Source organism: Littorina saxatilis, linkage group LG1, assembly GCF_037325665.1.
Source record: "Littorina saxatilis isolate snail1 linkage group LG1, US_GU_Lsax_2.0, whole genome shotgun sequence".
Classification (NCBI taxonomy): Eukaryota; Metazoa; Mollusca; class Gastropoda; order Littorinimorpha; family Littorinidae; genus Littorina; species Littorina saxatilis.
In genome coordinates, this window is record NC_090245.1 from 45,134,866 (window position 1) to 45,162,365 (window position 27,500).

Genomic DNA, 27,500 nt, shown 5'->3' on the forward strand with positions numbered 1-27,500 from the left:
TTTTTTTTTCTTTTTTCATTCTTTATATTTGTTACACACCAATAATCTACTACTTGGTTGCATCATGCACCGAGTCAGTTTAACTTTTGTGCTGAATTAATTTCGCAGATTGATAAAGGTGGGTTTTTTCCCTCACAAATTGATTGAGCAAGACATCCCTAATCTGGACAGAGAGCAGTGAAGCTGTTGATATGTAATATACTGTATAATCCAATTATACGATGGGTTTATTTCATTCAAAAACGTGCACAAATGTGTCTGTGAAACTGCAGAGAGGCGTACCATGCACTACGTATTTTTCTCATTGTTTTTTTTATTTTATTTATTACAGCTCTTACGTTTGAACCATGTGGAAGAGACGGCGTACTTGAAATACCAGACTCTCAATTAAATGGTAACACAAACAACTTGTACACCGAATTTTCATGTCGGTCGACTCTTCTCCCTGGCTCAGAGTACTTCATCAATCTGATCTTCCATGACGAGGATGCAAACACAAGCACTCCCATTGCGTGGTGTGGGGCAACGCTCAGAGGATTTTACAGTAGTGTGTGCAGCAATTCGTCGATGACATTGCCAAGAAAAGTAACCTTCACTCTAGACACATTCAACACAACCGGATGTCGGTATAAGTTTGACTTTCCACCAGACCATGAAACGGCGGCGGTTGGGAATACCCTTATGTGTCGCCATGATACGGAGCAAGTCCAGTGTACGATCGACGTAGTGTGTGAGTACTAATGGACTTCCTCGGTGTACTATGCTAACCGTCATTAAAAAAAATATAAAAAAATAGGCAGCTGCTTTAACGTCTGAACCTTAATTTTGTGAATTTGATTTGTTGCGCTGCTTGTGTTATAGGTTCCACTGTATAGACACTACATACCTCATATAAAATCTGTTGGTGGAATTTGATAGGAGACTGGGCGGCCTGTCTAGTCATGTAACTGGTTGTACAATACTTGGCCTCATCGCAAAGATGTGCACTCAAACGCATCTGCCTAGTTCCTTTTTTATGACGGGCGGTATAGAATTACCTATATAGAGTACACCGTGTCTTATTCCGGGGATGAGGGTGACGGGATTGGGGGGTGGATGGTTTGGGGGTGGTGGTATTTTTTCTTTCCTGAACTTGCTTATGTTTCTCTTCCTTTTCTTCTTCGTGCTTGTTTGATAAAGTTGTTGTTGTTGTTGTTGTTGTTGTTGTTGTTGTTGTTGTTGTTGTTGTTGTTGTTGTTGTTGTTGTTGTTGATGATGAGGAGGAGGAGGAGGACGAGGAGGATGGTTAAACTTGGCAGAGAGTTGTCAGGTTGGTGGGTTGGGATAGGTTGGAGAGGGGTGTACATTATAATTATGCCTACAGTGTCTGCCCAAGCATGGAATGACAGCATCACTCCGCCTGGACACATATCAAAATGACACAACCTGACTCATTAGTGGCACAGTTTTGCTGATTTCATTAATAAGGTCGACAATTCAACAACAAAATCTTGCCACTATGCACACGAAGCAGCCAGCATACACATTACAGGTATGTGTCCAGGTGGAAGAATGCTTGTTCCATGTAAAAGCCTGAACAGAAATCGAGATGGTGTGTAGACTCCTTTACACACAAAGGAAGATGGGGGCCGCGGGTGTAACACGACATTTTTACTCCACGAAAAATTTACTCCGGAGTAAAAATTTCGTACGAAATTCTTACTCCGAGTAGCCTACACCTTTCGTACAAAAAAAGAACTCCCCAAGGTACGAACAAATTACTCCCTCCACGAAATTTTGACTCCCCAAATGTTTTACTTCCAGTAAACATCTGGTGCGCGAAAATGGGATGCGGGCGAAGGGATAATGCCAATATGTGATCTCGCGCAAAAACATGTCGCGCTTCCTTCCCTCCACCCCTTCCACCACCAAGACTAACAGGAGACAGGGGAGTACAAGTTGCGTACACCTGGCGTGGACAGTACATTGCTCGTGTTAGGGTGGAATAATTTATTCGTTATTTATTCGTCAGGGGAGTAACATTTTCGACCGAAATGTTCACTCGAAACACACCTGTCGTTGGAATTAATTTTCTCGTGTTATGGGGGAGTCGTTTTTTCGTAAAGGGAGTAACATTTTCGTACGAAATTTTTACTCCCGAGTAAACATCTCGTGGGAGTAATTTTCTCATGTTACACCGGGTAGCTCAGACTCAGTTGGTAGAGCACTTCACTAGTGACCCTAGAATCCAGGCCGGGACGGACACGGGTCAACTTTATGTACAGACTCAGAGACAGTATCCGCGTCCTACCCTGTGTCACTGTGTTAAAGACCTCGGTAATTCCGCCATAAGTGTAATGACTGATTACACCTAAACAAGCATACACCTACTGAGGCAGCGCAGCTCTTGTTGCTTCTAGCTCTCCGCTGTGAGGAAGCGACCCCAATTTCCCAGGAACGGGGTAATAAAGTTGACTAATTTAAAAAAATTTTTTTGATGAATGTCATTTCCTGCAGCCCCAGCACAAGAGACGCAATGTAATCTGACCTACGTTAAGGACACCCTTCCATGGACGCTGTCCGCGCAGTGTGACATCAATGACACCTACTCTGGGATGGGCAGATACTTCTGTCAACTTTTTGCGAGGAACATGGTAGGATGGCATATATACTCTTGTGGGTCATGTAACTGTGTATGCATCTTTGAATATGATAATTTTGGTTACTCGCCAGCCTTCCCCTTTTCTTCAAATGTGAATACGTATTATTTATATTGGGTTATCTTCGGCACAACTTTGATTATCCGTTATATTTCTGCGTACTGTATCGACATCGATATAAGGCTTAGAAAATGAATCATTGTTTCCGATTCCCCAACTAACCCTATTTTTTTCGTCCCGCCCCATTATTTAGACTTCAAAAACATCAAATAAATTGACAAAACTCAATTTTGCAGACTTTAAAAGGACAGTTACTCTTCTCAGCCATTAAGGAAACGCAGCTCGAGCGAGTCTCCGCCAATAAAAAGCCACATGCACCTGTTAAAATAAAAACTAACAAGCTTCAATCAAAATCAACAACAAAAGTAACTTACCTACCGACCCTATTTTTTGCCGTTTTATCGAGATGTTAACGTTATTGTTAAGTTAAAAGAATATCTTAAAAGCTCTGTTTGCGTCGTCGGTTTTATTTTTTGGAATTACTGCAGATTTGTTTTACTGTCACAAGTATATTATAATCATTTGTTTGAAATACGATAATGAGTTGAATTGGTGGGGTTAAAAAAGCAGGATTTAGCGTCCTCCCTCCCCCCAAAAACACGCACACACACACACACAAAAGCGCGCGCGCACGCACGCACACACACACACACACACACACACACACACACACACACACACACACACACACACACACACACACACACACACACGAGCAATGTCATCGGACATGTCGCCATGGTTAGCACCACTGCGTTGCTGCACGCTTTTCACCACGGGGAGCAGCCCGAATTTCCTTGAGGAAGTCTCAACTGACAATAAATGTACCAACCCCCTCTCCCACTTCCCCTCCTTCCCCAATGTGTAAGTGAAAAGTTAGGGGAAAAGAAAAAAGGAAAAATATCAACTTTGTTATTTTGTAAGTTTTGGTTCGAATGAGGAAGCTAGCAATCGCAAGTATCACAAGGAAAGTCGCGCATGACTCTCCAGAACGTCCATTTTGAAGTGGACGTCAATGCAAAACGAGTCACGAGAAATAACGACCAATTAATGACTCGTGCAGGAAAAGCCTCACAAACAGGTCAATTTGCATCTAAGCTGTGCAAACGCACATTTCACACCGAAAACTCTTCAAACACATGCTTAAAATGTACTGTAATCGCAAACCTGATTGCAGCGCGCGCGCACACACACACACACACACAACGTCTGACATAAAACAATTAAAAAAAATTACGTCGGTCTGTCTGCCTGTCCCTTTCTCCGTCCGTTCTGCCTATTTGTTTATTTGTCTGTCCGTAAGCCTGCCTGTGTCTGTGTATTTGTTTGATCGGGAATCATTACAACGATGCAATTTTTGGGGGAAAAAATCTGTGTGCTTTCAGTTTTGCATCCGAAATAGTGTCCAAAAAATAAAAATAAAAATAAGAAAGGATGAATTATTGGACCGTTCAATTCAAGACAAAATCAAACATGTACACTCGTACAAACATCTGCATACTTCAAACTATTGACCTTTTAAGTGGACAATCAAGAAATACAACCAGCAGAAATAATAATTCTATGCCGCCTATATTCGAATGTGAGTGTGGAAAAAATCATCGTTTTGGGGTGTTATAACTTATTTTTCAGAACGTTACGAATTCATCCGATGAGGCTGTGGACTCCCGAGTTTCAATGAAGAACACGTCACTTCCCGGGCAGAAATTAGTTTCCGGTTCCTGTTTTATGAACGCAACACTGCCCTCTAGTGACGGGATTTACAGCTACTCTGTGCAGATCACGCCTGGCAATGGAACGGTGACGGTGTCCACCAATGACACTTTGATTGAAATCCGTAAGTTTGATAAATTAAACAATGAACATATGTGTGTCAGCTGAATCAGCCCCCCCCCCCCACCCCCCCTCTCTCTCTCTCTCTCTCTCTCTCTCTCTCTCTCTCTCTCTCTCTCTCTCTCTCTCTCTCACGCACACACAAACACACACACACACACACACGCACGCACGCACGCACGCACACACACACGCACACGCACACACACACACACACACACACACACACACACACACCCTCTCACACATTTTTTCGGAAGCTAACCCGATAACTTCATACTGTCTAGAACGACCTTCGCTGTCAAAGCTGACCCACAGCTGTCCGAGCAGCATCTCCGAAAGAGACCCGCTAAATTGCACGTGCAGTTACGAAGGGACGAGCATCCCTCCCAGCACTGTGCAGTGGAGCGGAGAACGCTCGCGCCACCTGCAGCGAGGTCCAGTCAAGCGTGACCAGAACGGACACAACTTCACCTGTCAGCTCATGTGGAACACGAAAGTCTTTGACCAGCTTACCTACACGCTCAATGTATCGTGTGAGTTGACAGGGACTCATGTGTACTTTACTTTTGAGCACATTTCTGTAACACGTTTTGAAGACAGTGCATAGATTTTCTAGCCCCCCCAAAAAGAACGCATAATAAACATACAGTGTTCACAAATGTTCATTTGAAAACTAGTAAACACTATATGTGCTACTCTCGCCGGTAGAACAACAGACCTAGATGTAGCTGTCAGTTGTTACTTTGTTGCATTCCAAGTCCACTCACTGAAGACTTTGTACGCTTTGCTTTCTTGCGAACTATAGTCAGTTATAAGGAGCAAAGGACACACAACTAAATCCCAAAAGTCAAAATGACTGAGGCAAGTATTATGTTTTCTATCGATATATCGATCCAAACGTACCGCTCTGAATTTACGTCTTAGGATATGCATCACTTACGGCACCACCCTGTATGTCCTTCATGGGTAAAAGGGTCAGTATCGACTCGTCGGTTTCCGAGTCTCTCCGTTTGTATTTGTGTACTGTACCTTCTGTCGATCTCCCTGTTCGAGGTAAGTTAAGTTAATAACTAACCCTATATGCTCACGTTCACTTCGTATCAGTTTGGAAAGCTAACTCAAGCAGCATTAATTTCAAGTGTGATCAACATTACGATGGCATTCGCTTTGAAATACATGGACCAATCGCCGAAAGGCGCTGACGTCATTTTATAAAAGGATTTCCCTAACCAGAATTTCAAGATTTCGTTCGGGACGATCGATGACACCCTACGCCCGGTTTATAACATGAAGGGGAGCAAGTAGTTAAACACGGGTGTCGACAGAGCCAGTAAAAGTTAAAAATAAATTTAAAAGATCATATGCCTATGATCAAGCATATATATAGAAACAGTTTAACAAGCTATATGACGTAGACCAATCGATACATGTTTTCAAGACAGATGACGCAGAGAGTTCCCTCTTAAAATAGACACAGGAAAACCGACAAGGTATGTTCTCATGAATACAAATCTTGTCTCAAACTGAAATAGGTCATTATGTCACAAAAACCTGTCAGATGAGTTGGGTTTATGCTAAAAGTGAATTGGAGAAAAAAATCTGTCAGTTGAAACACCAACTGGTAATGCTTCTCTTTTTCCTGTATTTTCTTATTTCAACAGATAAAATACTGGCAATTTCCGCTCAGTGCGACCCCTGAATGGAATCTAAACTGTTGTTCAGAGGCAGCGATTTTAATGTGAGAGTGTGAGACAGAAACATGGAGTGAATATCTCGTCATAACCATTGCATTTTTGTCAGTTAATGTGTACAGAAATTGTTAAGCACGTTTGCATATGTTTCTGTTCCTTTTTCAGGGAGCCCTGATTCAAACAACGTAAATTACACCTGTCCTGCCTGCGTCACTGAGGGTACGGACCTGCTGATTTTTGCTACGTTCCAAATTTGTGTTGTCTTCCTTCTTTTGTCTCTTTTTTTTCTTCATGTTTAAGGAACGTTCGATGCACAGTCATTCCCGAGAAAACACATCTGCTCACTATCTCTGCCAAGGCTTTATCATGGGACAAGCATATCCCTCCACTTGAAAACATACCAAAAAGCAATACCCTGATTGCTTTCTGTGCAGAGTTTGATGAATTAATTACTTAACAGCAACTATAATACTATAGCAACTATTTAAAACATTAGTTGACGACGGGCGCAGTGGCGTGGTTGTAAGACGTCGGCCTCCTAATCGGCAGGTCGTGAGTTCGAATCCCGGTCGCTGCCGCCTGGTGGGTTAAGAGTGGAGATTTTTCCGATCTCCCAGGTCAACTTATGTTATATGAAGTCTTATATCGCGCGCGTATCTCCAGACTCGGACTCAAGGCGCAGGGATCTATTTATGCCGTGTGAGATGGAATTTGTTTACACAATACATCACGCATTCACATCGACCAGCAGATCGCAGCCATTTCGGCGCATATCCTACTTTTCACGGCCTATTATTCCAAGTCACACGGGTATTTTGGTGGACATTTTTTATCTATGCCTATACAATTTTGCCAGGAAAGACCCTTTTGTCAATCGTGGGATCTTTAACGTGCACACCCCAATGTAGTGTACACGAAGGGACCTCGGTTTTTCGTCTCATGCTAGTGACTTAACCCCCTTGTTGTGTACACGCAAGCACAAGACCAAGTGCGCACGGAAAAGATCCTGTAATCCATGTCGGAGTTCGGTGGGTTATGGAAACACGAAAATACCCAGCATGCCTACTCAACGAAAGCGGAGTAAGCTGACTATGCTCTCAGAGTATAGTGTGGGGAACCCAAATTGGCAAACGAGCTCACACGTAACCAGAAAAATTCTGAAACGCTGAAGAAGAAGTTCATGACAATAAAACTCTTCAAACTTAGCAGTTAGTTTGTTGATTTTTGGTATTTGTCCAAGTGGAGGGATGGTCTTCACTCTTGGCCCATGCCTAAGCCTAAGATCTGGGACTGTGAGCCGAATCGTGTACACGGGAAGGACTGTGGTTTTAGAGATACCTTCCTTCGCGTGAACACAATCAAGTTCTGTCATGTAAGGTCATCGCCTGGAATAAGAGCATCTTTTCGTTTGGACACATTCTAACAAAAAACAAAAAAACTGCATGTTTTCTGTGCAGAGTGGTTTTTTTCTGTATCAACTTCGAAAGTGAAACCTATGTCAATGTGCCAACTTGATTCCAGCTGAGCACAGAAAACAGCCAGAATGTAGATCGTTGGTATGTGTTGGAAGGATGCTCTCATCCTACGTGAAAACCTTAACAGAGCTGTTGTGGTCCCCATGATCGTTTACATAAAAAATAATCTACCCGAATATTAAAGGCACAGTATGCCTCCCGTAAACCATCACAACTACTGTCAGGCTTTTACACACAGTACAAACACCCTTTCGTTTAAACACTCACCGTTTGAAAACATCCTAGGTGCTCTACGTAAAGTGCGAGCAATTTTCAAAGAATTTATTTTCGTGGACCGTCTGATCAGCAAATCAGGCGCCTCGTTTTGGCGCTAGAACTAACTTTTAAAATCTAGATAATAAATTGACAGCTTGTTACACAAGCATTCTTAAAGGCATATGTACGCGCTCCCGTGTTTACAAAGTGTAGTTTGCCCATAATCGATGTCAAACGCACCATAAGACCATATAATGACGATATGTCACCATGCGCGGACCATAATACATGCATTACAGCTTGTTCTAGCCTCTGAAAAAGTGAGGATGTCAACAAAGCCGCGGTGTTAGCTCCCTTGCATCAACGTTACATGTGTTGCCAAATCTATAAATAGGACGATCCAGATCAAAATGAAAATTAACATATCTCAACATTGAAGGGGTCCTAGACCACAATATTTTGCAGGGAACTTAATTTAGCATGTCTCCAGCTGTTGGTAAAGCAATTAGCGTGTATAGTCATCGAGTACATATGCCTTTAAATTATAAAAGAATTCTTTTTTCATCAAGACAAGATCAGTACAATTCGAAGTTTTGAAAGTTTGAAAAAAGAAAAGCCCGGAAGCAGGGTCACGCAAACCGTCTTTCTCGTAACAGACGACGGTTGTGTTTAGCGCCCATTCCTCTGAACAGTCAACTGTCACCGCTCTTGTTCGTGTGAATCGCAGCCGTTTGTTGCGTTTAGATTCAGAGGTACATAATAACGTGCTATTGCAGATAAGCTTACAGCAAGTCGCATTGAAATCACAAACTGACGACTACATTGTGAAAAAAGGAAACTGGGTTCGCGATGGCTCAGGGGTAATTTTTAACCACGCAAAAATAAATTCTTTGAAAATCGCTCGCTCTTTACGGAGGGCATCTAGGATGTTCAAAAGCGGTGAGTGTGTAAATGAAATGGTGTTTGTACTGTGTGTAAAAGCCTGACAGTATCTGTGATGGTTTACGGGAGGCTTACTGTGCCTTTAACCAAGGCTGGGCCTACTGTGTGAGGGGCTCCCAACATGTGGTAGGGGTACTGGGTCAGGTCAGACGGGATAGGGGGGTGAGGGCTGGGGGCCTTGCCTTGCCCTCCAGATGCTCTTGGAATTTAGCATTTAAAAGGGGTATTTTGAGTCTCGCCTTGGGAAAATTTGCCGGGTAAGGGGGGAGGGGGGGGGGAGGATTGGCTTCCGGAACCCACCCACCCCTACCCCATCAACACACTAGTTCCAGTCCTGTAAACCAAGTTTTCTTTTGTTTGTCGACAGCGTCCAGTACTGACGGCAGCCTTGGACTAACTTACACACACATACTGGCGATAGGTATTGGTGGTGGATTGTCGGTGACAGCCATCTGTGTCACCATCATTGTGGTCGTTGTGGTGTGCAGAAAGAGACGCGGCGTCCCTCAAAACAGTGAGTTACATGACTGATTTTCTGACAGTATGTTAAGGCCAACCTTCATTGAGCCCGAAGTTGACGTCGCGAAGACTTTGCAAAGTCTTTTTATCAAACCTCAAGCTTCGGGAAGTAGACTTCACACAACTAATATCAGGCTTGACGGGTAATATCAAGAATATTGTCTTACATTCAAGGAAGCTGAACCAAGGTACCACAGACCAAGAGAACGGTATTTTTTCTTCCAGGGATCATTTTAATGATGTCAAGTTGTGGTCAAGGGGACTAAGTCAGGATGGTGTATATGCGATGGAGAAGTTGTGATTCAAAGGAAATCATTCAGGTTTTAAATACAATGGATTTTTTTCTTCTGTTTGAAGTGTCTCACTGTGCCCATAAGGCAACACATATCCTCTCTGTCGACAAGCTTAACAACAGGGCTTCCATCATTACAAAAATACATTTTGTTCTGTTGCCAAGGACTAAGATCAGAACAGAGGGATGAGAGTGGCCCATGCCCACGCCTTCAGGCACTAAGCAGACCGTCAAACGCACCTCCGGGAATTGAAGATCTGGCAAGAGTTGAGCAAGGTAAAAAAAAAAAATAAAAAAAATTCAAACTTACACAAAGTACGGCTGCCTATATGAAGGGGGCGTTTGAAAACGGTCGAACACGTTATCTTACCATATGCCTGATACGGATGACAGCCTGATTCACCTTATCTGCACCAAGTGGCCGCGAGAGTGATTATAAGCGCGGGTACGCTCAACAAAAATAACAAGTCGCGTAAGGCGAAATTACTACATTTAGTCAAGCTGTTGAACTCACAAAATGAAACAGAACGCACTGCATTTTTTCACAATGACCGTAGTCCGCCGCTAGTGCAAAAGGCAGTGAAAGTGACGAGCCTGTTTAGCGCTGTAGCGGTTGCGCTGTGCTGCATAGCACGCTTTTCTGTACCTCTCTTCGTTTTAACTTTCTGAGCGTGTTTTTAATCCAAACATATCATATCTATATGTTTTTGGAATCAGGAACCGACAAGGAATAAGATGAAATTGTTTTTAAAACGATTTCGGAAATTTAATTTTAATCATAATTTTTATATTTTTAATTTTCAGAGCTTGTTTTTAATCCGAATATAACATATTTATATGTTTTTGGAATCAGAACATGATGAAAAATAAAATAAAAGTAATTTTGGATCGTTTTATAAAAAAAATAACTTTAATTACAATTTTAATGTTTAAGCCTCCATGCTGAAATCCAATACCGAAGTCCGGCCTTCGTCGAAGATTGCTTGGCCAAAATTTCAATCAATTTGATTGAAAAATGAAGGTGTGACAGTGCCGCCTCAACTTTTACGAAAAGCCGGATATGACGTCATAAAAGACATTTATCGAAAAAATGAAAAAAACGTCTGGGGATATCATACCCAGGAACTCTCATGTAAAATTTCATAAAGATCGGTCCAGTAGTTTACTCTGAATCGCTCTACACACACACACGCACAGACAGACACACACACACACACAGACACACAGACACACAGACACACACACCCACACACACACACACACACACACACACACACACACACACACACACACACACACACACACACACACTGGCACACATACACCACGACCCTCGTCTCGATTCCCCCTCTATGTTAAAACATTTAGTCAAAACGTGACTAAATGTAAAAACATTAACAGTTATTGTGTTTTCAGCGTGCGTCAGGGTCTGATATTTTGACGAGACAAGTAAATGATGTCGACGAGTCGAAGACGAGATATAACCGGATGCTTTGCATTACGTCGATTTGCAAGGTTTTCATTGACATAAAGGACACAATGACATACAATGCAATCATTTTGAAATATGGGAGAGAAAATGTAATTGTAATCACTTTTTAACAAACAAATTCATTACATAATTCCTAAAATTGCAAGCTGAAATGCAATGCCATAGTCCGGACAGAGTCGAAGAATGTCTGACCAAAGTTTTAATCAATTTGTTTAAAACATGAGGTAGCCAAAGTGCGGCCTCAATTTTGGAGAAAAAAAAATTAAAACAACGTTTAAATATTAAAATTGACTAAATGAAAAGAGCTGCACAAAAAATGACCTTGTTTCCTATTGTTACGTTTTTCACGTGCAGCACGAGTGGGCTATGACGCTCTGAGGAAGGAGGAGAACCTGGATGGTCAAAACTACGAGGTCATGGACATGCCTACCGTCGCCAACCCCAAACTGTCCCAGTCTGGTAGGCGCCTATCCCCCCCTACCCCCACCCCCTCTGTGTCTCTCTCTCTCTCTCTCTCTCTCTCTCTCTCTCTCTCTCTGTCTCTCTCTGTCTCTCTCTCTCCCTCTCTCTCTCTCTCTCTCCTCCCACCTCTCTTTTTACATTTAGTCAAGTTTTGACTAAATGTTTTAACATAGGGGGGGAATCGAGACGAGGGCCGTGGTGTATGTGTGTGTGTGTGTGTGTGTGTGTGTGTGTGTGTGTGTGTGTGTGTGTGTGTGTGTGTGTGTGTGTGTGTCTGTCTGTCTGTCTGTCTGTCTGTCTGTGCGTGTGTAGAGCGATTCAGACCAAACTACTGGACCGACCTTTATGAAATTTTACATGAGAGTTCCTGGGAATCATATCCCCGGACGTTTTTTTCTTTTTTTCGAAACGAAACATGCAGATCTATTTTTTTATTTCAGCTCCAAACAGCAGTAGTCGGCCAACCAACTCCAACATCTACGGCAACTTGGAAGCTCGATGCGCCGACGTCATGAACGGTATGATTTAGAGATAACTAAACGCTTCAAATTCAGTAGCAACTGTCAAAAGCGCTATCCAGTGAATGGTGGTGAATCCACTTGTTTCCCGTGACCTTCGTTGTATTGCTGGATTTGCTTCGGCCGGCTCGATTGAAAGGATTTTTCAGAACAACGATTTAAAACAGGTGAAAAAGCAAACATGGGCTGTTGCCATGCGGTTGTCGCCTTCTAGATATATTGGATAAATAAGTAGGGTATCTGTTTTCCTGTGTAAAACATCTTGTAAACAGTTGCAATATGTTCCATGTTTGGTTTTTTTTTACATTGCACAAGAGCGTCCCTTTACCTCAACATAAATAACAAATAAATAACAAATAAAAACAAGAGCCTGGCTGCTTTTTGTGAAGAGATGTTATTAACTTACTGAATCAGTTTTATACTGGACAACAGTGTCAGTCTGCCACATTAATTTGGCAGACAGTTGCCCTCCGTTCACAAAGCAACCTTCCTGTTAATTTATGGTATGTGTTCAAAGGATGCTTAACACAGAAAAGAAATGGCTTAGACTGAACCTAAATATTTCATCCATTCATTAGCCCAGTCTTAAACCCTAGATAAGCCTGCCTCAATCTCAACCTTAACCCTTAAGTACAGGTGACACCGTCCCTTATATAAGCTCGTTAACAACATGCGTTGACACTCAAGTGCTCACTCAACGTCTATTTTCCGCAAATCAGATGCACAGACAAATAATGACAATAATTTAGATTTTATCTGTACATTTTGTTGAATTTAAAGATAATACGGACAGCACTTTAGGCCAGTGTTCTGGGAAATAGGATAGGCGTGCTTGTTATTACATACATGAACCTATGTTTTATGTTTTATGTGTGTTGTCTTATACAATTGTTGTTATAATCGTTTACAGGCAGGCAGGGTGTGCCGAAGAAAATGTTCCATTGTTATGTAAAATTTTAATGGACAATAAAGTGCTGTTATTGTTATTGTTATTGTTATTGACAACTGCATAACTTAACATTAACGCAAGTTTCATCAACTGATACTGTCTTCTTGCTTTGTTTTTTGCAGACAATGTAATGTACGGAAACATCTAGCTCGAGAGTCTGGCAGCAAAAGAAGCAACTTCTTGTTCCAGGACAGTGTTCGATTTCACCGAGCGATTTCCCTTGCAGTTTGCAACGCCATGAATTAAACAATTGACAGTTGTGCATATATGTTGTGCCGAATTCACGGAATTGCCGAATTCGCGGAATCGGCACTATTTTTGCCCATTTCGCGTAATCGGCAAAACGCTGCCTATTACACAAAAATGCCTAAAGGCTTCTAAAACTTGCCCGTTTTACAAAATTGGCAGCCACTTTTTGGTTTTAAAGTTCTCAAATGCCTTGGATATTATCACATGAAGACAGCTGGATGCTAGAACGGATAGATATCGCAACAATCAATGAGTTAAGGCAAATAATCGCAAAAAGTGTAGTTTTCGTGCATTTTCGGAATTGTGCTCGACACAGACCAACACAGACCATAAAACCCATAAGAGGGAGGTATAGCAACGTTAATGCAGTGTTCTGGTAACACAAAATGTATAAGACTGGCTGCCGCTTTTGCGAAATGGGCAAGTTTTTGAAGCCTTTGCGCATTTTCGGCAAGATGCAAAATGGGCAGCGTTTTGCCGATTACGCAAAATGGGCAAAAATGTCGTCGATTCCGCGAATTCGGCAATTCCGTGAAATCGGCACGACATATACACTTCACCATACCCACCGGGGATTTTCCCCCGCATCACTAGCTCTAATGGCCTGACCGTAAGGGGAGGACGTCAAACTTCATTCGTCCAACTGTTTAACATGGATTTCACTAAACATTTCTTCCTTCGAGATGCTTTTGGTTTTCTAAAATGGCATGGCTTTTGGTTTTCTAAAATGGCATGGCTTTTGGTTTTCTAAAATGGCATGGCTTTTGGTTTTCTAAAATGGCATGGTGCGTGTAATTGGTAGACAGTTCGGTTTGGTAACACAATCTCCAAAAATGCATTCAAAACCTATGACGCGAAATTCCCATTTTCTCTGTTGATCTGTTTTGGGTTTGTTATAAGGGACACCGCGACTTCCGTCTGGGGTGATGATCCTGGGGTAATTGTCCTGGATAAGGATAAGGATACGATTTAATATAGTTCTGTGAGGTAACCCTCATGGAGTGTCGGGCTGCTTTCTCACTGGGGAAAGTGAGCCGCTATACAGTATGGCGCTACCCATGTTTTCCCCTGCATGAGTGTATTCATGGTTCCAAGCCCTGAGACTTTCACTATTAACTTGGGATCTTTATCGTGCGCATGCGTGCACACGGGGGTGATCGGACAGCTAGGAGAGTCTTTACAAAAGTGACACTGAGAAATAAACCCCTCGCCGAACGTGGGGATCGAACCCACGCCGATAGCGACAACTGGTTTCAGTGAAGCCAGCGCCGCTACCGACTGAGCTATTGCCCCACCAATGTGATCAATACATTCATCAGGGCCGGACTACCGGGGGGGTTATGGGGGTTGCGCACCCCCCCCCCCCCCCCCCCCCCCCCCCTAGCCTGAACATGTACCTTACTTATTTAAAACATTTTTCATTATTGCTTATTTTATGCCGTTTCATGCAAGGAGCGACCATTTTCTTATCTTAGAATATGACCTACCCATCAGCTTCGGGGGGCTTCGCCCCCTGACCCCCACCAGGGGCTCTGCCCCTTGACCCCGCCCAGGGGCGGACGAGGGGGGAGGGGTTTAGGGTTTCCGGACCCACCTTATAAATATAAAAATATAAAAATATAAAAATATTGAATGAGGTATGCATTTCTTTATTTTACATTGAGTTTCAATTTTGGGGGTTATAATCAGTGACAAAATCTGCTGCCTGAAACTGGTAATGATCATCCTCAGAATGCACCAGATTGCACCATTTTGCATCCTTTTTTTCAAACCAGGTCGTAATTAAAATCACCAAGAATCTGTCGAAACTTTAACCTCAGGTGCAGGAATCACTCCACTTGGTCACATACCCCAAAAGAGCGGGATCATTCTGCTGAATTAGGTCATTTAGTAACTGACGCCTATGCGAGCCAATCTATCGAATCGGCAATCAGTTTCAACTGTACACAGGAAGCAGTCAGGCTCTTGATTTGTGGTATATGTCCAAGCGGAGGACTGCTCTTATCGTAGAGTAAGAGCGTGGATGGACATGTACTCGTGCTCGTTCACACGTATAGGTATATACAATACCTATATATATATATACAGGGCCGGACCCAGGGGGGGGGCCCGGGTTCCGGAACCCCACCCCTGGAAAAAGCATGTACCTTGTTTTGAGTGGTTTTTTTTTTTTTACTAGTTTTAGCACCAAAACAATGCTGCTCTTAACCCTCAAAACAAGGCCCAGAATGCACCAGATTGCACAGATTTTAACCGTTTTTCAAAAATTTTCCGGGGGAGCATGCCCCCGGACCCCCCTAGTTCGCGCGCCTGCTTTGCAGGCGCGCGCTTGTGGCTTCGCCACTTCGCTGATTTGCCCCCCCCCCCCCCCAAAAAGGAGGAACCCCCCCCCTTACAACTCATTTGGTCCGGCCCTGTATATACTAGATGAATACACTCTTCGCCGGGTACGGCTTCGCCGGGAAGAAGTAGAGCCGAATACCCGGCTTCGCCGGGGACCCGGCTTTGCCGGGTGTACGACGGCTTCGCCGGCGCACCGTACGAAGGAAGGGAGATAAACGCGCAAAACACTGGAGAAGATAAGGAAGAGTTACTGGGAATGGATGTACAGAAAAACAAAAATCGGTTCAGCGCTGCGCGTTGAGAGCACGCACGTGTTCAAAATTTTCCACGATTGTGTCCGGGGTCTACCTGAATATGCCCACCAAATTTGAAGCAGATCCATCGAGAACTTTGGCCGTGAATCGTGAACACACAGACAGACAGACAGACAGACACACACACACAAGCCGTGTATATATATATATTTATACAGAATTCAAGAAACTCTTTTTCCTCTGCACCACTCCACACAATGAATGCTGGACAACTTTTTAAATTTATACAACACAATAAAAAGTCCAACACTTTTTTTTCTTTTTTTATTTGGATTTTTAAAAAGATGCAACATTCTGGCTTGGTTTTGGACTTTTTTTTATTGTGTTGTGTATATATGTATAGGTTACAACACGAGTGGTTTTTTATATGGCTTGTATTTCAGTCAAGACCCAGCGGATGAATATCATCGGGAGACACGAGCCTCTGGCGAGTGGCTCTCGATTGATATTCCCGCTGGGTCTTGACTGAAATACAAGCCATATAAAAAACCACGAGTGTTGTAATCTGTATATCCCATTCTACCATCAAACACAAAGTGTAGACTACTAGCGGCACTGTTGCGATCTGTGCAGGGTAAAACTGTTGCCAGCGAGACTTAGCCCTTTTGCAACCTTAAACTAAGTGACCGTCGCTGAAAAAATAAAACGAATGAGTGCATCGATAAGTACGCGGTAACACTACTTTCAGACCATTTAAAAGCTTTAAGTAAAGGTTCATAAGTTGCAAGAAAGTAATGAAGTAGAATAGAAATTAATTTAGTTGAAGCGCACAATTCTTTTGTTTTGCGTTTCAGGTCGGCAGAACGGGCGAAACGGGTTTGGGACCCATTTGGCTTACTCGATTCAGAATTGATTCCACGTTGTTTTTCTCGAACGTGTGTAATTAGGCTTATTGACAGAGAAGCAAATCTTAGGGAACAAATATGTAGGTTTAGATTTAACCATTTGCTCCCTATTTGAAATGTATCTACGTGATAAACTGTTTTGCGAGTGTGTTTGCATGGATGAACTTAAACTGGTATGGGTGAGAGGAAAACGCGACCGACACGTCTGTCCGACACCGCCGATTGATTGCATTTTGAAGGAATATGACTGGATTACGGAAAAATATGTGGACTTACTGCAGAGCCAGGCAAAAGAGTAGACTTGCTCGCAAAACACGTGAAACAGCCGATGTTTGATAGCTGAAGGCGCACACCAAAACACACTACCGACAGATTCTCAAAAGTCGTCTGCTAACGATGCAAGGGGAGGGTACTCGTGTTTTTGTTTTGGTTCGCTAGCATCTGGTTATCTTGTAAGTTGAATGTTCGTTTTTTTCGACCTGCATTGCTTTCATAATGAAAGAAACTTTTGCTTATTGCATCTCATACATCAGATCAGTTCTGAGATTCATTTTTGCGTGCAACTGATATGGTTTTCTGAGCCGTGCAATACGATTTTAGAACTTCATACAAATGTGTCACATTGTTCGGCGCGAGGTCAAAGGTCGGGAGGAAAGTAGTCCTTTGCCCAAATCGGAATCTGCACTATCATATATTTTTTGGAGTCCATGATGTATTTATTGAGCTATAAAAATACAACATATATACCCATACTGAAGTAACAGAGACAAAGAAGGGAGGTCATGGGATATATATATATGTTTTGACCCTCTACTTGAGGGGTCCTGATTTGGCCTATATAGTCCGCTGGACCCAAAAAGCAACAACTAACTAACTAACTAACCTCTACTTGTATACTCTTCTTCTTCTTCTTCTTCTGCGTTCGTGTGCTGAAACTCCCACGTACACTCGTGTTTTTGGCACGAGTGGAATTTTACGTGTATGACCGTTTTTTACCCCGCCATTTAGGCAGCCATACGCCGTTTTCGGATGAAGCATGCTGGGTATTTTCGTGTTTCTATAACCCACCGAACTCTGACATGGATTACAGGATCTTTTTCGTGCGCACTTGGTCTTGTGCTTGCCTGTACACACGGGGGTGTTCGGACACCGAGGAGAGTCTGCACACAAAGTTGACTCTGAGAAATAAATCTCTCGCCGAACGTGGGGACGAACTCACGCTGACAGCGGCCAACTGGATACAAATCCAGCGCGCTACCGACTGAGCTACATCACCGCCGCTTGTATACTCAATATAAGTGTCTCCGTTCTTTAACAATCTATCGCCATCTCACCGAGTAGGCAAACTGATAATTTTGGTGTAAAGGCCGCGAACCCACAGTTCTAATGCGTTTTTCTATTTTCCGGGACACACTCTAGGACCGAGAGAACAGGCTGACAAACGAAACTCACAATTGTAATGCGTTCTTCAATTTCCCGGGACACACTCTAGGACCGAGAGAACAGACTGACAAACGAAACTCACAACTGTAATGCGTTCTTCAATTTCCCGGGACACACTCTAGGACCGAGAGAACAGGCTGACAAACGGAACTCACAATTTCAATGCGTTCTTCAATTTCCCGGGACACACTTACGGATTGAGCGAACAAACTGACAAACGGACGTACCTTCAGTGGCGACCACGGAGATGTCTTTGTCCGATCTCTTTGACATGTAGCCCAGGTAGGAGAAGATGACGAATCCAGAGAAGATGCTAGTGAAGCTGTTCACTATCACCGTGATTATCACATCCCTGCGCGAAAAAAGATACAAGAATGATTTGTTAAAACTAAACTAGGGTGCAGTCATTTATTCGTTATTTATACGTCAAGGGAGTAAGGTTTTCGTGAGGGGAGTAACAATTTCGTAATTTCCTTCTATTACGGGGGAGTACGTTACATTTTTTTTTCGTGAGGGGAGTAAAAATGTCGTACGAATTTTGTTCTGGTACACCTGTTGTGGGGAGTAATGGTCTCGTGCTACACCAAATAATTCACCCTACGGTGTTCTATCAATGTAACCCTTCACGTCCCTCTTTGGACAATACATATAATTAGTCAAACAGTTCACTTTAACATATCTGTGTGAACAAGACAGATAGATAGTGGTAATTGATCAGTCACTATTACCTGTGTGAACAAAACAGAAAAGAAATAACGCACTGTTCACTGTCACTGTCACTAGCACATCTCTGTGTGAAAAACAGACACAAGAATAATGATGTAAAAACTAAACAGAAGAATAAAAATACAAAAACAAATAGACTGCTAACAGGAGATTAATGAATTCACTGTTCTCTATCCCTGCTATTGTCATGTCCCTGTGTGAACAAGAGAGAAAAGTAAGGACATATTGTTCATTACTACCGTCAGTTAAAGATAAAAGTGTTCACTGTCACTGTCACTGACTACTCGTATCACCTGTGTGAACAAGACAGGTGATTAATTGTTATACTTTTGTTTAATATGGCTCTCACTGTCACGTTACCCTGTGATAAAACGAGAGTACAATAGCTTAAATGTTGAAAATGGTTTATATCATTGACGGTAACATTAAATATATTTATTCAAACATCATCATCATCTATAATATTACTCAGATATATTTATATTTCTCGAATATAGTCCTTAGCCCACTTGCCATGCCTGCTTCTTAGTACCGCGTAACTATATGGAGTTAAATTTGTTTTTCTCTGCCGGATGTATGCTAATTTATCATTTCTTTGTAAGCGCACGAAATTCTCTCTCTCTCTCTCTCTCTCTCTCTCTCTCTCTCTCTCTCTCTCTCTCTCTCTCTCTCTCTCTCTCTCTCTCTCTCTCTCTCTCTCTCTCTCTCTCTCTCTCTCTCTCTCTCTCTCTCTCTGCCTGTCTCTGTTTCTTTCTCCGTCTCTTTGTCTCTGTCTGTCTCTGTCTCTGTCTCTGTCTCTGTCTCTGTCTCTGTCTCTCTCTCTCTCTCCCTCTGCCTGTCTCTGTTTCTTTCTCCGTCTCTTTGTCTCTGTCTCTCTCTCTCTCTCTCTCTCTCTCTCTCTCTCTCTCTCTCTCTCTCTCTCTCTCTCTCTCCATCAATCGACCTATCTATCTATCTCTCTGCAAAAGCTTACCCGGAAATGCTTGATTTTTCGGTCATCAAAATCATGACCATGAATTGTTATTATTAATCATGTCATGCACTGTTGACTTTTGTTCATTTAGTCCACTCGCAAAAATGTTATCCTTTAACAGGGAGACCGATTATAGTGGTTAACGTTTATTAAAGTGCAGTTCCTTATCCGCATAGTTTAGCCTTCCTATCTTGTATCATATTTGCATACTTGTTTCTCTGTCTGTCTATTTGCTTGCCTTATATACCAACTGTAACTGTTTAACTGAAATGGTACTTTATTTGTTGATGTGTATTATGTGGACAACATGGTGTAAGACTGGGCGTGTGCCTAAAACCTCTATAGATCCGTTTGTGTTAAAGAGCAATCAGTTAATCAATCAACCAATCAATCTCTCTCTCTCTCTCTCTCTCTCTCTCTCTCTCTCTCTCTCTCTCTCTCTCTCTCTCTCTCAGGCTCTCTCTCTGTCTGTCTCTCTCTCTGTCTCTCTCTCTCTCTCTCTCTCTCTCTCTCTCTCTCACATGTATATTAGCATGCGTGTATGCAATTTATGCATGGAAAAAGATACGGGATACGATTCTCTTTTTATGATTGTTGTTTTTCTACACTTGACTTGCTATTTGTTTGCTTGCTGTTGTTGTTTTTATTCAGGACCTCATGTTCTTATTGAACGTAACTTTGCACTCATTATTATCATTATTATTAGTGTTATTATTATCATTATTATTATTTTATTGTTATTAATCTTATTACCATGAAATCATCATCATTGCCTTCATTGCTATTATCATTGTTACTTTTGCTATCTTTATACTTCATAGTTTTTATTTAGTTAATCTATAACTTTTCATTTGCTTTTGAATGTTACTTATTACCAAATGTATGTTTCGTCAAATTCGTAGTGTCCATATACTCTTTTCATGTGTTGTTTTGTTCTCGTCTTTGTTTGCAAGGACAGATTGTAAGACTAGGCAATGCCTAAAATCTCCATCCTTCTGTAATAAAGTTTAATCAATCAATCAATCAATCAATCTCTCTCTCTCTCTCTCTCTCTCTCTCTCTCTCTCTCTCTCTCTCTCTCCCTTTCTCTTTTTCTCTCTCTTCTATCCTCATAACTGCTGCTCTTCGATGTGAATCTACTGGTTACGGCTGGGCAGTTCACTCGAAAAAAGATTCGCAAGTATGGCTCACATGTTCAAATCCCGAGACGGGCAACACGTGTCCAAGCTTTGTTGTGATCAAACGGATATGCTCAAGTTTGGTATGCTCAAAGTATATATTTTTTTTTATAAATTATATATATATATAAAGAATCAACGATAAAAAAATGATTAATTTCACGTAGTTTTAAAAGTGCTTATTATGTTCCCTAAGTTAGCAATCTCAGATTTGGAGTAAAAAATAAACAATTCAGCGTATGTGTGTGTGTGTGTGTTTGTGTGTGTGTGTGTGTTTGTTTGTGTATGTGTTTTTGTGTGTGTGTGTGTGTGTGTGTGTGTGTGTGTGTGTGTGTGTGTGTGTCTGTCTGTCTGTCTGTCTGTCTGTCTGTCTGTCCGTCTGCGTTAGTGTGATAGTGTGTCCGTGTTTGTTTGCATGCGTGTGTGTGTGTGTGTGTGTGTGTGTGTGTATGTACGTTCATGTGTGTCTACGTATAATTGCGTGAGTACGTGCGTGCGTGCGTGTCTGTCCGTCTGTCTGTCTACCTAACTGTCCGTCTGTCTATTTGCCCGCCTATTTGCCTGACGCACGCAAATACATACTAGTCTGCACATGCAACTGCCTATCACTCTGTGTTTTCTAATGAATCAGAGACTGTGTCAGCAGGTGCACTAACGTATGTATGTACATGTATAATCATGTTTGCCAAACTCGCTCTACGAACGTGCGAACCGACCTAACCTGCATCGGTGCTGAACACAATTCACCGAGCTGTTAAAAAAAAACACAAAAAAACTGACGCACGATAATACATGCTTCCTGAAGGAATCCGCCCCCACACATTCCTGCAGGCAACAACATGAGGCGGGTTTCTTTTTTTTTGTTCTTTTTTTTAAAAATCTCTGCAGAGTTCATTAATGCACTGAGACATGTTACAGGCAGTTGGTGCGTCGTATCCAAAGTGACAGACATGGCATCTGGGAGGATTTCATGTCTCTCCAGATTACTAATATTCAGGATTCTCTTTTTTCTTCAATGACTTTTACGACTGATAACTAAACCGGGTGGGATTTTTTTACCCTCAATAGAATTGCGTCTCCATAGCAAAGTGTCTCCGGGATACGAATTATTGACGCTATGAGTATGTAAAACTTACTTCTGACAGTTGTTGTGGAATTTGTTGTAGCTGGCATATGCAATGTGCGTGCCAAAACCCGCTCCCACGGAAAAGAAGATCTGTATGGCTGCGTCTATCCACACCTGTTTGTGAAAGAAATGAAGAAAATGTACAACTCTACTGGCCTTTCTTACCCTGGACATGCTAAGAATCGTTCATCTGACCCTGGTGATTTCAAAAATGTAAATAAAAACGTCATAGTCATTTATTACATGCTTATTTGCATGACTCCCAAATTAGAAATAACATTCTACCCTTGCAACAAAAATCATAAATTTAGAGGGAAAACAGACAAATACACACAAACATATAAACAATAATACCCCCCCCCCCCCCCGCCCCCGCGAAAAGAAGATAGAAAGAAAAAAAAGGAAAATAATGTATTTAAAAAAACGAAAGAAAAAAACTACTCTGTTTTCAATTTCTCGTGCAGGACTGTCTGAAAAGTACCTCGGTTAATTTGCAGAGGTAAGGAAAACGAAAAGAAAAGTATTTTATCGTTCGATTTTGTTAATTAATTTGTTTTGTTTCCTCACTTGGTATTGGTTTGTTAATTGGTTTGTTACTTTTTTATTTTTTACAATATTTGTTGGTTTGTTAATTTGTTTGATTACAAATGAACAACAACAAATTGGATAGTGGTGCATGGCACCAAATAATGTGCGACACATTATTCCACTTTTAACTCGTCGTCGTTGTTGCTGCTCACCGCAACTCTGACGCAAAAAGGCAAAAGAAACAAAAGAACGAACAAACAAAGTGTACCCCAGGATCAGCCAGCTTGTCGAGGTGAGGTGTGATGAAGAACTTGATCCCGTCTCCCGCCCCTGGTAGCGTCACACCACGTACCAACAGTATGGTCAGTATGATGTAGGGCATGGTGGCCGTTACATATACCACCTGTTACAGGAAACAAATCATATATATGTTACAGTAAATTCATCAAACCAGTCAATTTGTAAATTTACTGAAATTGTCAGTAAATTTGTAAATTTCCTGGGTGTCAAACTCAGTAAATTTGTAAATTTCCTGAATTTTTCAGTAAATTGGTAAATTTACGGAGTGAATTTACAAATTGACTGGTTTGATGAATTTACTGTAACATATACACAACTTGTCAAGATGTAAATATGACCCCACGTATCAACGATATGATCAGGGCATAGTCGCTGTTACATATACCACCTGTCACAGGAAACAAATAATATATATATACAATTTGTCAAGATGTAAATATGACCCCACGAATAAACAGTATGGTCAGTATGATATAGGGCATGGTGGCCGTTATAAGCCTATATACCACCTGTTATCGAAAACAAATCATAGGCTGTCATATATACACACAACTTGTCAAGATGTAAATAGTACCCAATGTATCAACAGTGTGGGCAGTATGATGTAGGGCATAATGGCCGTTATATATACCACTTGTTATAGAAAACAAATCATATATGCACAACTAGTCAAGATGTAAATATGACCCCAAGTATGAACAGTATGGTCAGTATGATATAGGGCATAGTGGCCGTTATATATACCAACCGTATAACCAGTGTGATGTTTGTTGTGTACGCCACCTATTACGTAAAGCAAAGCGTGATACTCATATCTGTATACAACCATACATCGAGAGTATTGTCAGGATGAAACAGTACAGTGAATAGTGATTGTTTAATGCAGTAGTTGTAGAACCCTTACTGAACAACTGAACAAGAATCTTATTATGTAGTCTCTATAAATAAATATCTTGACGCCAAATTGAAAACAAATTGTTTGGAGAGAAAAAAATCGTACATTTTCATCCCCAGCCATCCCCTCCAACCCCCTTATTTAACTGCGGGTAAATGATGAATATTGATGCTGACCTTGCCTGTGGTCTTGACCCCTTTCCAGAGACAGAAGTAGAGCATACAGAAGGTGAGGAGCGTGCACAGCACGAGCTGCCAACGCACTTGACCTAAATCATCCAATCCCTTGCTCTTGTGAACGCTGAGAACACCGCGTCTGAAACCACAAAACAGGTTAACATATGTGATAGCGCACGTGACCCACATCTCCTAATCCCATGTTCGTGTACACGCTCACCGCGTCTGAAATAAGAACAACAACTGAGTTAGCATACGTGATAGCCCACTGGACCCACACATCTGCAAATACCTTGCTCTTGTGAATGCTCAGAACAGCGCGTCTGAAATCAGACCACAAGTTGACATATACACTGTGATAGCACACGTGACCCAACATCTTCCAATCACTTGCGTTTGTGAACAGTGAGGACACCGCGTTTGAAATGAGAACATAAATTGGCATATTGAAGACAGATTTGATTGACATGTACATAGCCGATACATTCATTTATTATGCTGCTGTAATATTTATCCATTCCCAATTTATTCTGTAGATTATTTGTGACAGCGCACAAAATGAAAGAGATATATTAAAAAAAATGTTTTACTAACCGATGTTTGGCAGCGATGGAGTTACTCAAAAGGATGCTAATTATCATGCAAAAACAAATGGATTCTACCATTCTTAGTTTGGATATTTCAAGCTTCTGAAAGCCCAGGGAGTCCCAGCACACAGGCTTGTCAAAATTCAACTCAGAATGTACGGAATGTACAGACATTGTACAAAGGCATACAGAGTTTTGAGCAAAATAAAACAAAACGGTTCAGGTTTTTGAATGTTGCATAAAGAATGTATATATTCAGATGGATTTGACCCTTTAAAGACTAAAAAGCTCAAAATATATCAACAACAAAAAATTATCGACTATGTGACTAATTGATCCGTCGCCAATACAGTCATTTATGCTTTAACTGATTTATAATTCTGAAGTTCATTATTCATGCACACACTCAAATCAGACTGAAGTGCCAGGGCACTATCAAATGAAAACTTTCTTAATGCACTGGAGTGTCTCACAATCATATTTGTTTGGGAGCTGTGCAAGCTCAAAACGCAGCATCAATATGATGTCTTCGACCGTCGATTGAGAAGAAAACAGTCACTCCGCTCTGAATCCGCGATGGCGCGAATGTAAATGCGCATTGCGTATGCGTTTCCCTGACATTCTTTTGTAACCAAGTGGTGGGGTAAAATAAAATTAAAAAAAACAGAAAAACTCATGTTGATGTACGACTAAATCTTCTTTTTAGTTGTGTTTTCTGCGTCTGAGGTTTTCGTGTTCTCAAACCTTAATCCATTGGCCAGATGCTTAAAGGTACTGAACTTGTCAAATCCAGGTGCACGGAGCCCCTGGGGCTTTTAGTCATACCTCAGGCAGCTATCCGTTAGAAGAACTACCAAGTGTCATTGACTTGCACCCAAAGAGTCAAGAACTGCGATTTGTTTACGAATTAATTTCGTACTCGGACCCGGCTGGTCTTGACCTATTTTTGGATCTAAATTTAGATCAGGTAGATCACCACATCATGCACAAAAAGACACGTCACTAAGCAAACTATGTCAGACGTCATTATGAGTTTGTGTAAAACAAAATGGAGGCCGGAATCACTCAGTTGAATCGAACTCCGACCAAACACCACGTAATAACTAGGTTAATTTATGCACTCGCGTGAACAAGAAACTGTCGAGCTTCACAGATGTCGTCGTTGGGTAGTTTTGGATTTGTTTTACTGCCATAGGAGGATTTTTGAACTGTAAATGCACTCAGCTGCAACAAAAACGCAAAACGAAGGCTGTGAGCTGCACTGTGCCTTTAACGGGCTTATCTGTCGTACTCTTGAACCCATGATTGCCTGCTTGGTGTCAAGGCCCACTGACTAGACTAGTTTCGACAGGGATGGGGTATCACGTGGCAACAGAATTATTGTTGTTGTTCTTTTTTTAAACCTAGCTGATTCCAAGGCGATTAGATCCGTTAGTAGGCTTGCTGGTTGGAAGGCTGGATGAATAACTCGACTGTACACTTATCGGGGTAATCATGAGGTAGAATTCCTGTTTGTTTTAATGCAAACTCTTAATCAGTCACACACTACTGAACATTAACAGTGTCTTAAATATATATCCGCAACGAACGTGGCGTTCTGACATGGCCTTAGCCTTGCTAACAAATAAACATCCAGTGAACGTGGCATTCTAAGACAATAACAGATCGGCCCGAACATCAACAGGCCTCAGTGATCGAGAGAGCGGCGGTGTAAAAATAAAAACGACAAATTCAGCAGCGCCTCTACTAGCACCTGATGTACATTCATTTTACAAAAAGAAAACCATTCCGAGCCGATAGATGGTTCTGTATTTAGCAAATGCAAATAGAAGCCACGTTGCTTTACGTGTCTGTGTGTACGCCCCTGTAATTGAAATTCTCTGTCAAGTCCTCTTAGATGAATAAGGGCAACCTGCAGGGAGAGGAACGAAATATATAGAGAGAAGGAGGAGGGGGGGGAGGGTAGGCACAGAGGGGTTGGGGTGTAGTTTGAAATAAGAGAGTGAAACAGAGAATAAATTCAGCGACAAAGAGACATTTCAGTGTTGCGTCCTCACGCCAAAGCCTTCAGCACCCTGTGTCTGACGTGTCTAAAAACACCTCCGCGTAGAGGGGTTTTGCAGCCAGGGCAGTGAAGATAAACAGGGAACATTTTCTCTGCTCGCGCGGCAGCAAGCAGGATGTTTCTGAACTGTTAGGGGCACGTGAGACGGGAAAACCCGGCTAGAGTAAAATAAAATAAATTTTAAAAAGCTTTCAGCAAAACATTCGATCCTACTCTGCACAAAAAAACATCCAAGCTGTAGATTGTTAGTGTTAGTCATTGAGTAGGATACTCTTTTCCTGCGCAAAAAAAAAGAAAGAAAAAAAGATCCCGGTTGTATACATGATTGTATACATGATTTCAAACTCACTCAAAGAACTCGAGCGTGGACGTGAGAGAGGTGTTCTTGTTGTAGGTCCTGTTGGCCGGAGTGTTGTTGGCGTCCGTCCAGCCCCCCTCCCAGCACCGGTCACTGTTCCACTCGTTGGAACACGATGTCCAGGGCAGGGGGGCGGAGGAGAAGGAGGAGAAGAGGTAGAGGAAGCTCCAGCCGATCACCACGTTGTAGTAGAAAGCCACGACGTACGCCATGAAGCATGACGCCATACCAATACCTAAAAAACAGAAATCATTATAGCTGTTG

The 27,500-nt window shown here is 41.9% G+C and overlaps 2 protein-coding genes across 2 annotated transcripts in view; one reads left to right on the top strand and one right to left on the bottom strand.

Moving 5' to 3' along the window:
- The window catches only part of LOC138975763 (sodium-dependent dopamine transporter-like), a 69,351-nt gene that overhangs the window by 14,022 nt on the left and 27,829 nt on the right, over nt 1–27,500 (bottom strand). The window contains exons 6-10 of the mRNA XM_070348546.1: nt 27,228–27,471; nt 24,227–24,365; nt 23,124–23,258; nt 22,338–22,441; nt 18,552–18,676 (exon numbers count right to left, since the gene is read on the bottom strand). Coding sequence (XP_070204647.1) covers nt 18,552–18,676; nt 22,338–22,441; nt 23,124–23,258; nt 24,227–24,365; nt 27,228–27,471 — 747 coding nt within the window. The remainder of the gene's footprint in view (nt 1–18,551; nt 18,677–22,337; nt 22,442–23,123; nt 23,259–24,226; nt 24,366–27,227; nt 27,472–27,500) is intronic.
- Nucleotides 332–15,458, top strand: LOC138970892 (uncharacterized; the record flags this gene model as incomplete). The annotated part of the gene is given in 10 exon segments (XM_070343471.1): nt 332–730; nt 2,497–2,633; nt 4,332–4,536; nt 4,820–5,068; nt 6,392–6,445; nt 9,266–9,412; nt 9,875–9,985; nt 11,556–11,660; nt 12,104–12,181; nt 13,253–15,458. Coding segments are annotated over 10 exon segments (1,511 nt in total), but the record flags the coding sequence as incomplete, so codon positions are not given.